At 35.6% G+C, this 17,257-nt stretch overlaps 1 protein-coding gene across 2 annotated transcripts in view; it reads right to left on the minus strand.

Moving 5' to 3' along the window:
- Positions 1-17,257, minus strand: part of clstn3 (calsyntenin 3) — a 68,388-nt gene that overhangs the window by 47,930 nt on the left and 3,201 nt on the right. For both annotated transcript variants that reach the window (XM_073925007.1, NM_001423876.1), the window contains 1 exon segment: positions 9,312-9,434. In XM_073925007.1, coding sequence (XP_073781108.1) covers positions 9,312-9,434 — 123 coding nt within the window.

The following is a 17,257-nucleotide window of genomic DNA, read 5'->3' on the forward strand; positions in this document are numbered from 1 at the left end:
AATGAGTAAGGTCATAACAGCTTCAGCAGAAATGATAGCTAGATTTCTATGGAGCCAGATCAGTCTAAAAAATAATACACTAACAAATTATAATTCAAACATCCACAACACAATTTACATTTACAAATCCAATTCGTAAGTTCAAAACACAATTCCTAAATCAATAAATCCAATTTGTAAATTCAAAAAACGATTCGTAAATACGAAAATCTGATTTGTAAATTCAAAGCATAATTCATGAATACACAAATCCGATTCGTAATTTCAAAACACGATTCGTAAATATAAAATCCAATTCGTAAATTCAAAACACAATTTATGAATACACAAATCCGATTCGTAATTTCAAAACACGATTCGTAAATATAAAATCCAATTCGTAAATTCAAAACACAATTTATGAATACACAAATCCGATTCGTAATTTCAAAACACGATTCGTAAATATAAAATCCAATTCGTAAATTCAAAACACAATTTATGAATACACAAATCCGATTCGTAATTTCAAAACACGATTCATAAATACAAAATCCAATTTGTAAATTCAAAACACAATTCGTAAATGCACAAATACGATTCGTAAATTTAGAACACAATTTGTAACTATACAAATCTGATTAGTAAATTCAAAATGCAATTCAAAAATACACAAATCCAATTGATTTGGCGATAATATTTATGATTTTTACTTATGAATTCACAAGTTGTGTGTTGTATTTATGAATTGTGTTTTGAATTTACAAATTGGATTTTGTAAATGTGATTTGTGTTGTGGATGCATGAATTTTATGTCATAAATATATTATTTTTGAGACTGATATAGCTCCAGATTTTTGGCCCTTACTCTGATTTAAATCTCAGATCTTCATCAATTTGACAACACAAGTGCATGCAAATTGTCACAACAGAAATGCACAGCAAATAGCGCAGATGACAACAAAAATGTGTCAGGGGTTCATTTAATGCTAATTGTGCAATTTATAAGATTATTAGTGATAAAAATATACATAAGGAAACCATGTGTTCTGAAAAAAACTCATTTCTCAGATCTCTGACACACTGGTGACTCTGAGCATGTTTTGTTGGGTCCCCCGACACATTTTCATTGTGGTGTGAGCTATTTGAGGCATGTTTCTGTATTTGCATGTGTTGAGAGATTTTGCATTTGCATTTGTTGTTAAACTGATGAAGATGCTTTCCCAATTTGTTAATATTTTTTGTACGTGTTTTCTAAACCTGCAGTGTGTTTGAGCTCTCTAGGGACACCGGAAATTTAAGTACATTCAGACTGTGCATTCTGCAACAACAGAACAGGAAATATCTCAGACGATTTTGATTTCCTAAACAAAAGAAGTATAAATATGTTTTCTCATTTCAGGCAGCAGCAAATGAAAGTCAAGAAGCTGCAGCAGTCAAAATGCTGCATCTTGAAAGGAAAATAAATTAGCCGTTTAGTTTTTTACAACTCATTTTATATGACAACTAAATATAACATGGTTTATTAATAAAATCTTGTCGTCATCTTTATTTCTATAGTGCTTTTCCAATGTAGAATAGCTTGTCAAAGCAGCTTAACAAAGATGAAGAAAAGAGAATAAAAAGCCAAAACATTTCAGATGGTGGAACATTCCAGTATATCAGTTAGGAAGCAGAGTTGTGGTAGAATGCTGTTGAGGATCTAGCTAAATTAAAAATGATTACGTTCAGTTTAATAGAAATGTCACTGTTGAATAATAATCCAATGAAGAGCAGCTTCACCAGCTCCAACCAAGCTAGCAAACAGTGACTACGTCTACATGGACATCAGTAATCAAATTATTTGCTTTAATCTGAACAAGACAATATGATTAAGGTGTTTACGTGAGTTGCTTTTTGAATGTTTTTTCATGATCCCGTTTTACATGTTATAGCACATAATTCGATTAACATCATTGCGTCACTGCGCTATCCAGATTTCCTTCTGAGAGTTATGTAATTTCGGGAGTATAATTTTGAATTTGTTGACTTTGACTGCAGTTTGGCACTTTCACCTTCATCCAGGAACATTTCATGCATACCCACCTTGACAAACGAGATATTGGCGGTGAGTATGAACTGCTAGAAGAGTGTTGTTATAATGGAATTTGATACCGCATGCTGTATGAGGAAAAAAACGGATGTCTGCAATGCGGATGTCTGCAGTTCTTCTCTGACTCGGTAGGTGCAGAGAATAGTGTCGAACAGCCTTGTGGCAAAAATCCTGTCATGAAATGCGACAGTAATAATTTGATGAAGGTGTTTACATGTCTCTATACTGCACTTTAATAATGCGACTAAAATCGGCATACTCCACGTCTAAATCCAATTTCTGTTTGGTTCGATTATGACCATAATCGGCCCCGGGCGAGGCAGTGGCGCAGTAGGTAGTTCTGTCGCCTCACAGCAAGAAGGTCGCTGGGTCGAACCTTGGCTCAGTTGGCGTTTCTGTGTTCGGTTTGCATGTTCTCCCTGCCTTTGTGTGGGTTTCCTCTGGGTGCTCTGGTTTCCCCCACAGTCCAAAGACATGTGGTATAGGTGAATTGGGTAGGCTAAATTGCGTGTGTGTGAATGTGTGTGTGGATGTTTCCCAGAGATGGGTTGCGGCTGGAAGGACATCCCCTGTGTAAAAAACTTGCTGGATAAGTTGGCGGTTCATTTTGCGGTGGCGACCCCGGATTAATAAAGGGACTAAGCCGACAAGAAAATGAATGAATGAATGAATGACCATAATCGGATTAAATTAATAAAAAAATGATGTTTACAACCACACATGCCCACAGACGTGTTTTTCCAAAAAAGAACGATGAAAGAAGGATATTGCTAGTCACAGTTTGACACAGACGAGTTGATGCCAAACCAGCACTGATGCTGATAGCCTCTGTCCTAGATCTGCGTCATAAAACCAACAAATAGGCTATTGATGATTTAGTGCACAACCAACAAACCAACCTTTTTTCGATTTGGAAAATTACAGTTATTAATAGTTCTTACAAAATATCTAATTTTAAAATAGCCTACATAATCTACAAATCAAACAAATTCAAAGGTTTTCTTGATTTGTTTGCATAATGATAACTCCACACCAAACGGAGGCTTATATTTTATAGCTTATAAAACATGTTTGCAAACGAATGCAACATCATATGTAAACAACAAAATTGTTATGTGCTATAGTAGCCTATTCTCTACAAAAAGTCAACATGAGCCTTGGCATTGTCTTTCATCACACTTAGCGTGTGGACATGAACTACGAGTGAAAGAGGAAATAAAAGCAAACAAGCATAAGATAAAATCAGAAGCTTAAGACAGATCTTTTTTAAGATCTTTAATCTTTAATGACCTATATTATAAATGTTGACAAAGGCTTGTGATATAAGATTTAGAGCGGAGCATTAATTAAATGCATAGGCCTATTTTTCGTGAAGCTAATGATTTAAGGTAGCCTGCTACTTTTATTTAGCAGAAAAAAAAAAACATATGGGGAAAAAAAGGCTGGTTTTTAAAAAGAATTCAGTCAGTGTTTTCATTTTGTAATCTAAATTTGTAATTTAAGGGGAAAATATTTAGAGCAGGCCTAATTATTTTATTATTTTGATTTAGTTTATTCTTTATTTCTATGCTGCTGGAAACACTGCATGTGCATGAAGATTTTCTGTTGTTGTTTTGTTGTTAATATGTTCGCATGTTAAAACAAATTTGTATTTTAAAATGCAACATTTAATGTTTCAGACGCAAAATAGATACATCAATTATTTTTTTAAATCAAACGATAATTTAATATTATACTGACCAGTTAACCGTTAATTTTCCGTTAATGCATGGCAGTTGTCTGTTAGCAAAATCAACCAAAATGAGCCTTTGTAATCGGATTAAAATGATTGATTCTTGGTGTCCATGTAAATATACTCAGTGCCAAGCATCCTATTTGTAAATGTAGTTTACTTGTATTACTGAGATACCGGTTTGCATAGAAATCTGGACAACAGGATATTTCACTAAACTAGTCTTTAAAGGTTTTTTAGACTTGAGAGCACGTTGGTGTGCATGAATCGCTCATTAGGGGAGAATCTGTCTATAGAAGATGGAAAAATGCAAATGGAAATTTTTTTAGGAGAATTAATAAATGACATATTTTAATTCCACCTTTTACAAAACATCCCAGATTTTCCAGGATTGATTGTTTTATATGTGAGCACAATTTTGCGTGACAACCTTTGTACAGCCTCCTAATTTAAAGAGCCATTTTCAAACCAAATGGAAAAAGCAATATTAATGTGTGAAATGAAGTGAAAAGGGCCGCTGAGTGCTCTTCTGGAAGTAAACACTTGTCCATGTTGAGGAAGTGCTGTCACACATGACACGGCACTGCGAATGTTAGCTCAGCCTGCAGAGGGGGAACGTCTGTCAGCTTTAATCCCTGTGTAATTTGTGTAATTTGTGTAAACATAACATATAATTACTCATCGCAGTACTAAGCTAGCTGCTAGAAGCTCCAAAGTTGCCCTCTCCACTTCAAAATAACCCTGGCACCAAGCACTTCACCAACCATGTCAATTAGTAATGCACTAGTAATATTCAACACACAATTAGTGTTCGGTTTTCACACTACAGGCATAAGAGGTTATATTCGCTGACCAAGAGACACATTTAAAAAAAAAATATTACAATTAAAATGTTCTAAATATTCACAATAAACGTCAAATTTTTTGTTATTTTAAGTTATTGTTAGTTTTACTTGCAGAACTTTTACCTAAGCAGATTTTGCAATGGTTTCAAGAGTGCCACACAGATTGACTGAGCTGACCAACAGGACGTTGCTTTGTAATAAAGTGAACTTTGCATGAACTGTGCTTCATACATCGCTACACTATTGACAACAAACCATTTATGCCTGTGAAATTTCACTGACGTGATGCAGCTCCATTGAATTATTCACCGGAACAACACTTTAACAGATAAAGGTGAAACTACTGCAGTATTATCACATGCATAATGATTGCTTCTTTTTTACACTTGAGGTGTAAGAGATTGTATATTTAGACTAAAGGCGCAGTCATATTTATTTTTGTTCTGTGAATATTCAGTGTGAAATCCAGTGATTTCTATAAAAATCTGGAATTCTGCATGAAGATGAAAAATGTCCTCAAGATAAGAGGAAGGCGGATACTTTTCTGTCTATACCTGGTGATTGAATGAATCTGTCTCTTTGGTCAAGTCAAGTCAAGTCAAGTCAAGCCAAGCAGGTCAGGTCAGGTCAGGTCAGGTCAAGCCAAGCCAAGCCAAGCCAAGCCAAGCCAAGCCATGTCAAGTCAAGTCAAGTCAAGTCAAGTCAAGTCAAGTCAAGTCAAGTCAAGTCAAGTCAAGTCAAGTCAAGCCAGGTCAAGCCAGGTCAAGCCAAGCCAAGCCATGTCAAATCAAGTCAAGTCAAGTCAAGTCAAGCCAGGTCAAGCCAGGTCAAGCCAGGTCAAGCCAAGCCATGTCAAGCAAATCAAGCCAAGCAAATCAAGCCAAGCAAATCAAGCCAAGCCAAGTGAAGTCAAGTCAAGTCAAGTCAAGTCAAGTCAAGTCAAGTCAAGTCAGGTCAGGTCAGGTCAGGTCAGGTCAGGTCAAGTCAAGTCAAGTCAAGTCAAGTCAAGTCAAGTCAAGTCCTCTTTATTTTTATAGTGTTTTTACAATTTAAACTGTTTCAAATAGGGGTTGGTGCATAGTGGCGCAGTGGGTAGCACTGTCCTCTCACAGCAAGAAGGTTGCTAGTTTAAACCACGACTGGGTCAGTTGGCATTTCAGTGTGGAGTTTGCATGTACTCCTCGTGTTCGTGTGGGTTTTCTCAAAGGTTTCGTTGGGCGTCGGGCTAATGACCCACCTCCTAAAAACTAGATGTTATGAAACACCAACATGGTGCGGCTAAATTTCAATTTCGATTTTAATGGCCCTGGGGCTAAATATGACTGTCTCTGTTGAAGAATAATCCAATGAAGAGCAGTTTTACCAATCTTTGACTAAATCTAGAGCTGGGAGAATGTATAGGTTTTTTTTCTTTCACTCTAATATTGCAATATAAGTTTGAATTGACATAGGAAAGCTTCCATTTCTGCTCCAATAGCCATACAACTACACTGAGATTGTGTTAAAATGAGGAGTGGTTAAAGAACTTTTAAAGAAACTTTTGCTTTTTTATTATTCTTCAACTTAACAAAACATAATGGCTTGTGAGCTTCAACAACATGTCCAATTGTTTGGCATTCAATTCTGTGAGCGTTTACACTATAAAAGCAACCCAATCAAATGCATTTTTAGCCACACAACCGATCAAAAGTTTGGGGTCAGTGTGATTTTAAATGTTTTAAAAACGCTTTTCCTGCTCACCAAAGTTGCATTTATTTAGTCAAAAGCTCAGTAGGCTACAAATTGCAAAATTGTGAAATGTTATTGCACTATAAAATAACTGTTCAAAAGCAGTTTATAATTTAATTTAATCATTTATTCCAGTGATTTTAATGATTAATTTTTAGCTTCATTGCTCCAGTCTTCAGTCACACGATCCTTCAGAAATCACTCTAATATTATTATTATTATTATTATTATTATTAATGGTAATAGTAATAAAAGCAGTAATGACTGGAGCAATAATTAAATTTGAAACTACATGCAATAAGAAATATCTATTACAAATGTAATATTTAACAATTTAACATTTTTTACATTTAATAAATGCCGCCTTGATGAGCAGAATAATCAAAAAAACATTAAAAAAACTGACCCCAAACTATTGACTGCTAGTGTACCTCTATTAGAGTTCAAAGGTGGACAATCTCAAAACATTTCATATCATGTTTGCACCCGTAGTTGTTTTAACACCATCTGTAAACTAGACTAGGTGCAAGCTGCCAGATTCACATCCTAACCTCCAAAAGTTTATAAAAAAATCTAAAATGTGAGTTATATGCATTAATGGTTATATGCATTACATTAAGCTGGGCTTCCAGCTAACTCTATCAAACCTCTTCAGCTGCTCCAGAATGCAGCAGCACGAGTTGTCTTCAATGAACCTAAACGAGCACATGTCACTCCGCTGCTAGTCCGTTTGCACTGGCTGCCAGTTGCTGCTCGCATCAAATTCAAAACTCTGATGTTTGCCTACAAAGTGACTTCTGGCCTAGCACCTTCTTATCTGCACTCACTTCTGCAGATCTATGTGCCCTCCAGAAACTTGCGTTCTGTGAATGAACGTCGCCTCGTGGTTCCATCCCAAAGAGGGAAAAAATCACTTTCGCGAACGCTCACGCTCAATCTGCCCAGTTGGTGGAATGAACTCCCTAACTGCATCAGAACAGCAGAGTCACTCGCTATTTTCAAGAAACGACTAAAAACTCAACTATTTAGTCTCCACTTCACTTCCTAATCTGCAATTGCCTCTTTGAATATCACACTAACTGTACAAAAAAAAAAAAAAAAAAAAAAAACTACTAATACTTCCCTTCTTAGACTTTACAGACCTGAAACTTGCCTTTAGTACTTATTCATTGTTGCTCTTAGTTGTGTAAATTGCTTCCTTGTCCTCATTTGTAAGTCGCTTTGGATAAAAGCGTCTGCTAAATGACTAAATGTAAATGTAATGTAAGTTATTAGAGTGGCTGACTGTAGTATTGGTAACCTAGTAACCAACAGTAAACAAGCAAGCATAATGGAGACAGCATTAGTCATCTAGATGTAATGTTCATTAGAGTTTATTTACCAAATGCATTTCCATTTCTCATTATTCACATTAAGTAAAATTTCACAAACTGAATTCGAGAGGATCATGATATGATTGATTACAGCTGGTCTCTCATTTGTAATCATTAGTAAGCCAATCAGATCATTCCAAACTCACTATAAATAGCCTGACTAGTAGAGCTGTAATCGGGCCATAAAAATTATAGGCACACAGCTCTTTTGCCTTTTTTTTCAAGAATGAGTCATTTATATGTTTTAACATAATTTATTTGTAACAAACATAGACTATAGGCCACTTGGAAGTTGGAACAAGGAAATAAAATAAGTCCTCTGTAACATCAAAACATCTCAGCACTCTAAATAAGCCTAGGTACACACACTTAGCCTTTAAATTGGCCAACACACCAAAAAAAATAAGTCTTTCTTAACAAATTAAATTAAAATAAATTCTAAATTATGAAGGGTATTTGGCAATACCAAAATTAAGATAAAAGCTGTGCGAGATTTATTTCACCAATTCTCTTCACAATCTGGCTTTGAGGCGACGATGAAGCTGGAAATTAGAAGAATAATGCCAACATTAGCCTGTTTACTCTGTCTACATTATGATTTTATGGTTTAATTAATATTTATTTATAATTTAAAAACCTTTTACCCACCGAGATTAGGCTACGTGTTTTTGTGGAGGAACATGAATCCACTGTAAATGGCTTCATTGCAGTCCTGCGCTCAGGATCCAGCGAACACCCTTTTACTGCAGCTGCTGCTACAGGCCGAGATGCATAGTTCTGATCTGGCTAATTTTGCAAGTTGTGGGTAGGGTTGTTTGTTCATCTTCTACCAGCCAAGAACATTTAATTTTTCATGACAGCAGTTTCAATGTAGCGAGAGACCTCGTCATCTTCCCTGTCAACTTGCTAAACATACATTGCTGTTAAGCGCTCTACCGTAATACGCAGTGTATGAGTGACCGACGAAATATCTTGGCTGCTAGAAGGACCTTTATTTTTGCACTTGATTACATTCTCGCGCTAATTGAAATCCATAACATGATTGTTCATTTAATGCGCAAGCCAAGCCTGGCCCAACCCGACCCCCTCTAAAATGATAGAAATTAAACCTGAACCCACCCGAATGGTTTGGACAAAGATCTTCAGCTCTACTGACTAGCATTACTCCCTCATCTTCATTTTGTGAAGAATCCCCCCTCCAACCCCATCTCCACCTTTTCTCCTTTACCAGGAGAAGCTCTCGAAAACTACCTGATCCCGTACCCCCTTACATGCTCATTGAGCAGGTAGGAGCCCTGGGCTCATTTATCGCCGAGCTCCAGGGTCCTGCAGCATGCCAAACCTGCTATTATTATCAAGCAACATCTAAGTGTGAACTCTTGAAACATTTGTCTCAAAAAAAGCCAAAAAAATTTTTGTGAATACAGGAATTTTTTTAAATGACTAATTTTCATCACTCACTTCTGATGTGATACTTCAAAATGCGCAATAACACAGGGTAATGGAAATTATCCTCTACAATACTGATGACAGACTGTAACACACATCATCTGCATCTTTACCTGCATAGTGCAGAGGTGCGTCTTTATCCAGGGCGAACAGAGGTGGGTTGAGAAGGACAGTGTTGTCGTTTTCCATGACGATGCCTTGATACTCCGTCTCGATCCATGGCTTGTGTTTATTGGCTGAGAAAGAAAAATCACAAAAGCAAGAGACGGCGTGAGAGCAACAAGAACAGTGTGGGATTCAGAACAAATAGCAATTTCATTTCTTTGACATAGCTATTTTCAACACGCCGTTATGAAGGTGAGCGAGCAGAGGTTCAAAGACAAACACAAACAGTCCCAGGCGAAGGAATTTGCAGCACATTAAAAAAAAAGTTGTGCCATAATACGCTAGTGGCAGATGGTGCAATGGTTCGGCCAGCTGTACATATGCATAACACTTGCACATTAAGTTACAAACATACCCATATGGGGATCCACCAAAGCTGTGTGATGGACAAACACAACACACACAAACACAAACACACATACACGCACGGCACGTCGAGCCTCGCTGCCTTGCAGAGTAATTAGGTGTAGAGATGTTTGGCCTGATCGCGCACCGTGAGGTATATTGCGCCTATCACTCAAATGCAGACAGAGAGCTTTCTGTGAACACTCAGAGAAAGAGCCAAGCATGCAAACCATCATCAAACCCACTGAAAATGAGAAATCCTCAACAATAAGAACAGCCTGCTTGCCTGGGGACTTTCAGCTCAGTGCTGTGTCGCCTCTGAAAATGTTACTTTCATCACAATTACAATTTTTTAATATTTATGTTGCACATTTCACTGATTTGGTATTCAGATGTTACTTTGTAGGCTAACATACAGGAGGTTTTGTCAAATGTGTAAAAAATATTAAAAACTAAGGTACATGTTGGAAACTGTGAAACTATAATATTTCTTCTGTTGTTTTATTTATGGATTTGTATAATTTTAAAGCTTTTGCTAATATTTTGTAATATATGAAGTACCATTTAATGATTTTAAAACAATTATTTTTTAAAAAGGTTGTTCTTTTGACGTTTATATTTCTTTAATTTTCTGTAGTGGAATTATAACAGCAGTATATTTTACTTCTGTATTAAATTTCAGCGTGATAATTTTTAAATGACAAAAGCAACTTAAAAATAAAGTCTATAAATGAACAAAATCATGTAAATATTTTAACATTGGTGGTTAAAACAGGTCTGTTGCATATCCTGGACCAGGCCGTATCCTGAGAAGCTGCTGTGGTGGTTATGGAGGAGTGGAGAGCATGAGACTGATTCCAGTGACGCTCCAGGGACAGACGGGTCTTCGCTGAGGCCAGCTTCCAGCCTCCGCCGCTGAGACTGCAGCTCTGCACAAGATGTTTGGCCAGTGGAGAAATTAAAATCCTTGTGCCCAACTGAGTCTGGTTTCTCTCAAGGTTTTTTTTCTTCACTTTCGCCAATCGCTGAATTTTTTTTCCCTCTCCGCTGTCGCCTCTAGCTTGGGTTTGGGATCGATAGAGCTACGCAACAATGAATTTGCTCTTCAGTGTTTGGACTCTCAGTAGTGGTTTTAAACCACACTGAACTGAGCTAAATTGAACTGAAATTAAACACTAAAAAAACTGAACTACACTGTTACAAATTACTATGACCTTTTATGTGAAGCTGCTTTGACACAGTCTACATTGTAAAAGCGCTCTACAAATAAAGGTGAATTTAATTGAATCGCAAATGATGCCCTTATGATTAATATCTCAACATATTCCTTCAAATACTAATTTAATTTTGTTTTATGATCACTTTAAGTGTATTATTTGAACTCATTGTTTCTATTAATATTATAAAATGTATTGAATACATACAGTTAAAGTCAGAATTATTAGCCCCCCTTTTAATTTGTTCTCTTTTTCTAAATATTTCCCAAATGATGTTTCACAGAGCAAGGAAATTTTCACAGTATGTCTGATAATATTTTTTCTTCTGGAGAAAGTCTCATTTGTTTTATTTCAGCTAGAATAAAAAGCAGTTTTCAATTTTTTATAAACCATTTTAAGGTCAATATTATTAGCCCCTTTAAGCTTTATTTTTTATTTTTTGATAGTTTACAGAACAGTCCATCATTACACAATAACTTGCCTAATTAACCTAACCTGCCTAGGTAACCTAATTAACCTAGTTAAGCCTTTAAATGTCACTTTAAGCTTTATAGAAGTGTCTTAAAAAATATCTAGTAAAATATTATTGACCGTCATCATGGCAAATATAAAATAAATTAGTTATTAGAGATGAGTTATTAAAACTATTATGTTTAGAAATCTGTTAAAAAAAACCTTCTCTCCGTTAAACAAAAATGGGGGGGGGAGCTAATAAATCTGACTTCAACTGTACATTACAATAACATTTTCATTAACTGCATGGCAAAATGTAATTGAAATAAGCTGCACAACATAGTAAATGACTGCAATTAAGTCAAATAACCACGATAAATCATTTATTGTGACAGACCTACTTAAAAATAAAACTCCCTCTTTTTTTAGGTCAGGCCAGTAAAATATTGGCAAGGACAGTAAAAATCATATCTGCTAATCCTTACTATTGAGCCCTGCCTATTAAAAGGGCTTTAAACTCTATGACAGCACACAGCACTGACCCCTAACCCAATGCACCAGTCCAACTGCTAGAATATTTTCCACCACCTCTCTCTAATATTTCAAATCAATCTGTCGTTTTTGCCATTTATTTCACTCCCGCTCCCTCTCTCACCCACCCATCCACGCCTGCTTTCCTCCCTCTCATCCCTCACTCAGCCATATAACATTAATCTGAGCATCAGAGCGCTGGATTACTCCTCGGATTACAGGCCGAGAGACAACACTGTGCATTTCACTCCATTTATTACACGTGCCGCTCATACACACACACTGAGGCAGAGCTACACATGTCTATGACGATAACACTGAGGAACATTAGCCGTAAATTAAGAAAATCTAGCATCTCCGGTTTCCCACGTCTCTAAAAATAGCAGCGACGAGAATAGATAAGCTTTCACCCTTTTCTTCAAGGACAAGCATCGACCTCTCATTCCTGTCTCGCTGAAATCCTACAGAGCATCCTTCTCCAGACTCTGCTCCTCCACCGGTTAATCTACATGTATCTGCCATTTCATCTGAGAGACAACTCTTATATTCCAGCGTGTTGTTTCATCCTTGCTCATATTTCTTTCGCCTTCTTCATCATGTTGCAGGCCTGCTCTAGCCAATCTGTGGGATATTTTAGTCCCATGCGTTGCTACATCACTTTAGAAATGTAAAATATGGGAGATGTGGCGAGATGCGTTACTTCTAGTCCTTTATGTGGCTGCCGTTAAGTAAGTGGCATATGCATTTGAATAAATTTGAATTATTTTTCAAATAATTGTCAAGTATTAACAAATAAGTGATGTTTAGCAGAATACAGATTTTTTCACAGTATTTCCTATTATATTTTTCTTCTGGTAAAGTCTTAATTGTTTTAGTTTGGCCGGAAAAAAACTTTTTTTTTTAATATACAGTTGAAGTCAGAATTATTAGTCCAACTGAATTATTCACCCCCCTGTTTATTTTTTCCCCAATTTCTGTTTAATGGAGAGAAGATTTTTTCAACGCATTTCTAAACATAATAGTTTTAATAACTCATTTCTAATATTTGATTCATTTTATCTTTGCCAAGATGACAGTAAATAATATTTGACTTATTTGACTTCTATACAGCTTAAAGTGACATTTAAAGGCTTGACTAGGTTAATTAGGTTAACTTGGGGTAATTAGGCAAGTTATTGTATAAAGATGGTTTATTCTGTAGACCAGGGGTCACCAATCTTGGTCCTGGAGGGCCTGTGTCCCTTCAGGGTTTAGGTCCAACTTGCCTCAACACACCTGCTTGGGTGTTTCAAGTATACCTAGTAAGACCTTGATTAGCTTGATCAGGGGGGTTTAATTAGGGTTGGAGCTAAAATCTGCTGGACTCCGGCCCTCCAGGAACAGGAGGGGTCTGGCTCCAGACCTGGTGCAGTGCAATCTGGGCTGCATCCAATGCTTATTAATGGGCTCACCTAACCCCACCCCTAACCCTACCCGTCACAGTGACATCACTAGCACTAGCGTTGAGTGCATTGTGTCTGACATTGCATCACTGAGTGATGCAGTCTCAGCTTGCATCATAAAGGCTGCATCCAGATACTATTGCCAGGAACATGTTTGGTGACCCCTGCTGTAGACAGTCAAAAAAATAGCTTAAAGGGGCTAATAATCACAATAAATTTTAAACTGCTTTTATTCTATATGCTTTTATTTTATTTAGCCGAAGCAAAAAAATAAGACTTTCTCCAGAAGAAAAAAATATTATCAGACATACTGTGAAAATTTCCTTGCTCTGTTAAACATCATTTGGGAAACATTAAAAAAAGAACAAAAATCAAAGGGGGGCTGATAATTCTTCTACTGTATATTTAATTTTTAGTCTTGATATTATTAAGGGGGTCGCACACTGGATGCGCCGCTCAGCACTTTGACATGGTGTGCACATGACAGTTGGAAGTATGTCACACCAGATGCACACATTGAAATGTTATTTAATATAAAACTATTCAGATGGCTTGACAGAAATATAAACTGTGTTCTGAGTCATAGCTGGGCACCGCGGACAGCTGCCGGCTTGGGGCAACGGTGTGCATACACTGTTAGAAATCTATTTTCAAAATTCTAAAATGCATGAAGTTGTGTGGTGCGGCGTGTCACCAGGTGCCGCATTCAGTGTGCGACCCCCTTCAACCACCTCCGATTGGCTACAGAACAAACCACTGTTGTCCAATGACCAGGGCCAGACAGAATCTGCAAACATTTTCTGCTATTTCTCTGCAGAATTTTGTTACAATTCGGAGGATTTATGAGAATGACTTTGAGAGTATCATAAAAAACTTGATATATGAAATAAAAAATAATAAAAAAAATAAAAACTTTTATTTAATGTTTAAAATGCAAATCCAATTAGATACACGTTTTTGTTAAACAAAGTCTCTATATATAATATAAGTGTCTATTTATATAATATCTCTTATATAAAGTCTCTCATATGATATATCAACTAAAAGGCAGATAATATTACTTTATAAACTGTTTTGTAAATATTAACATTTTCATATTAGTCAATAGTATTACTGAAATTAATTAAAAAACTGAAGAAATATAAATTTGTACACAAGAAATTAAATAGACTCAACGATTGGCTAAAAATCAGCTGATTTCTGCGTGCGCAGATTCCGCGTGGGTGGGCTTAATTTAATTAGGCTTAATAACATATCTAATTAACCTAGCTTGTCTATTTAATTCACTATGTTTATTTTGCCAGCACATTCTTATTCTTTATGTGAGCAATTAATGCATGCAAGTACATCTACTTTTTACATTTTTTTTCTTTTACTTTTGGTAATCTTCAATTAAATGTTGAACATTTGCTTCTGTGTTTAGAGTGTCTGTCCTTTTGTTGATGTTATTTTGCCAGCTTCAGCCACAATATTCTTAACCATACCCCTCTTCGTTTGTGACAAGAGAATAATGTGCAAAAAATGAACTCAATTACCTTACTCAATATTCCATTTCAGTTGCACTGTCAAAAATGTCCAGATTTTCACAACATGTTACTGTAATTTTTCACAGTAAATTACATAAGTATCACTTTACAGGATTTACATGGAAAGATTCACAATAATATGGTGTATTCATAATTTTATTGTGAAATGTTGGCAGGTTGCATGATTACAGCAAATTACTGTAAAAAGGGCTATATCTTTTGCATGTTAGTTATAGAAAATTCAAACTCTTTTTATTTAATTCAACATAGACGTTAATACAAATGACCTTGTATGCTAGTATTGACATTTTTTTATATTTAGTAGTAACAGAATATTATTGCATCTCCAAAAACAATTGGGTTACATCTTCAAAACTAACTTGAAAGAAAATCATCCTGTTTTGAAACGACATGAATTTCTGTAAATTTTCATTTTTGGGTGCACTGCACCTTTATTTAGTTTTATAAGGTTAACATGGAAATATGAAATATTTTTTAATGAGCATAACTTGCTTAGCCAAAAACGTAATAAACTGGAACAAAATTAATAATTAATTGGTCATAAAACCAAACACTGTTAAACACCCAAAATTATTTCAAAGTCAGAGTAAATGTCAGAATTAATAGCTGAAGAACGCCTGCTTCACAGTAAAATGTAGTTGATTTTACAGGATAATACTGTGAAATCACAGTAATGGACTTTTGTATCTACTGTGAAGTTACACTATATGGCTGTAATTTCACAGTAATTTATTGTAACAAAATCACAGTAAATTATTGTGAGCTACCTCATGGTAATTTGCTGTAAATTTAAATACAGTATTTTACTGTGAAAGTAATGCAATTATTAGCCAGTAATTTACTGTGAATTTAAGGTCAATTTTTTTACAGTGTGGAAGTACATCAACATAATGAAATAAAAGTCTAAAGTTTAAATTAAAGGTGTACATTTAAAAGTTTAAGCCTTTAAATTGCACTGAATACTGGTGTAAATATTATGTAGTACTATCATCATGGCCAAGACAAACACATTAGTGATTAGAAATGAGTTATTAAATCAGTCATGTTTCAAAATGTGCTGAAGAAAACATTCTCTCCATTAAACAACACTTTCAGAATTGAAGAGGATGGCTTATATTTTTGCCTTCAACTGTACATATTTTAGAAAATGGGCTTCCTTTATAATCAACAAAAAAAAAATCTGTCAGTGACTTCAGTTTATCAATCTCACACAGTTGTGTTATAATCAATGAATGTCTGATTTATTTCTGCACTCTATGCTATAATGAGGGGTTTTGTGTGCGCGTAGAGCTCGGTCAGCATTGTACAAAATCTCCTGCAACGGTCAGTGGATTCTGATTAATCTGAACACTTCTGATGCCCATTCTGATGGCCAGTGTGTTCGAGAAATCAATGTCGGTAAATGAGCATCGCCTCATGGTACCATCAGAGAGAGAGGATCAAAATCACTTTCCAGAACTTTCTGTTTCACTGTTCCTTACTGGTGGATTGATCTTCCCAGCCCCATCGGCAAGTCAAAGACAGATATGGAAACAGATCTCTTTCTTTTAAAATATAAAACATCCATTATGCTTTATTACTTTTACAAAATCCCTCAAAAATTCTAGTTTCAATTTCTGAACCTTTATTTCTCAGCTGTTGGGTTGAGATCCCAGTAGTTATGGCACACTAATCACTTCATTGTAACTAAAGAGCACAAAAAATTACCAGCATGCTACTTCAGTGCTAGGCTGTAAATCAGTAAGTCATGCGATTACCAAAAATTACCAATAAATTACGTTGCTTGTAGTAGCTGGGAATGATTTGCATGCTGGCATCATGTTGATTCTGTTAATCAGAAGCAATTTTCATGCGTTTTACCTACAGTTCATGTTGGCATTGTGTTTTTATGCTGTGCTTTTCTGTCATTTTACATTTATTTTATATATTTTTAAACAAATGTGGTATCTGTAATCAATTTGTCTATAAAAAAAACAGGAATTGTTTTCAAAGCATTGCTAAAATATTAGGAGTGTTGCATCCTATTACGAACAGCAGGTGTTGAGGATGGCACATAACATAGGAGACAGCACACACCCCTTAAACAAAGACGGAATTGGGGGATGTCTAAGGACAATAAGAACTGAAGCAATTTGGTTGTGTAACAAATTTTGTTAATTTAATAAATGTTTATTTTTATTAATGATTATTTTTTTATATATAAATTATTATTTTTTATTATTAGGATTTTTTTTTGCCGAGTTATTTGATTTTGAGTATCTACCAATATCGAAAACCCATCCGATACTTCTATAATACATAAAATAGGACTAAGAAGAGCGAAGACACAGATCCAGGGCGCTCCTTATTTTTCATCAAC

The sequence above is a fragment of the Danio rerio genome, chromosome 16 (genome assembly GCF_049306965.1).
Source record: "Danio rerio strain Tuebingen ecotype United States chromosome 16, GRCz12tu, whole genome shotgun sequence".
Lineage (NCBI taxonomy): Eukaryota > Metazoa > Chordata > Actinopteri > Cypriniformes > Danionidae > Danio > Danio rerio.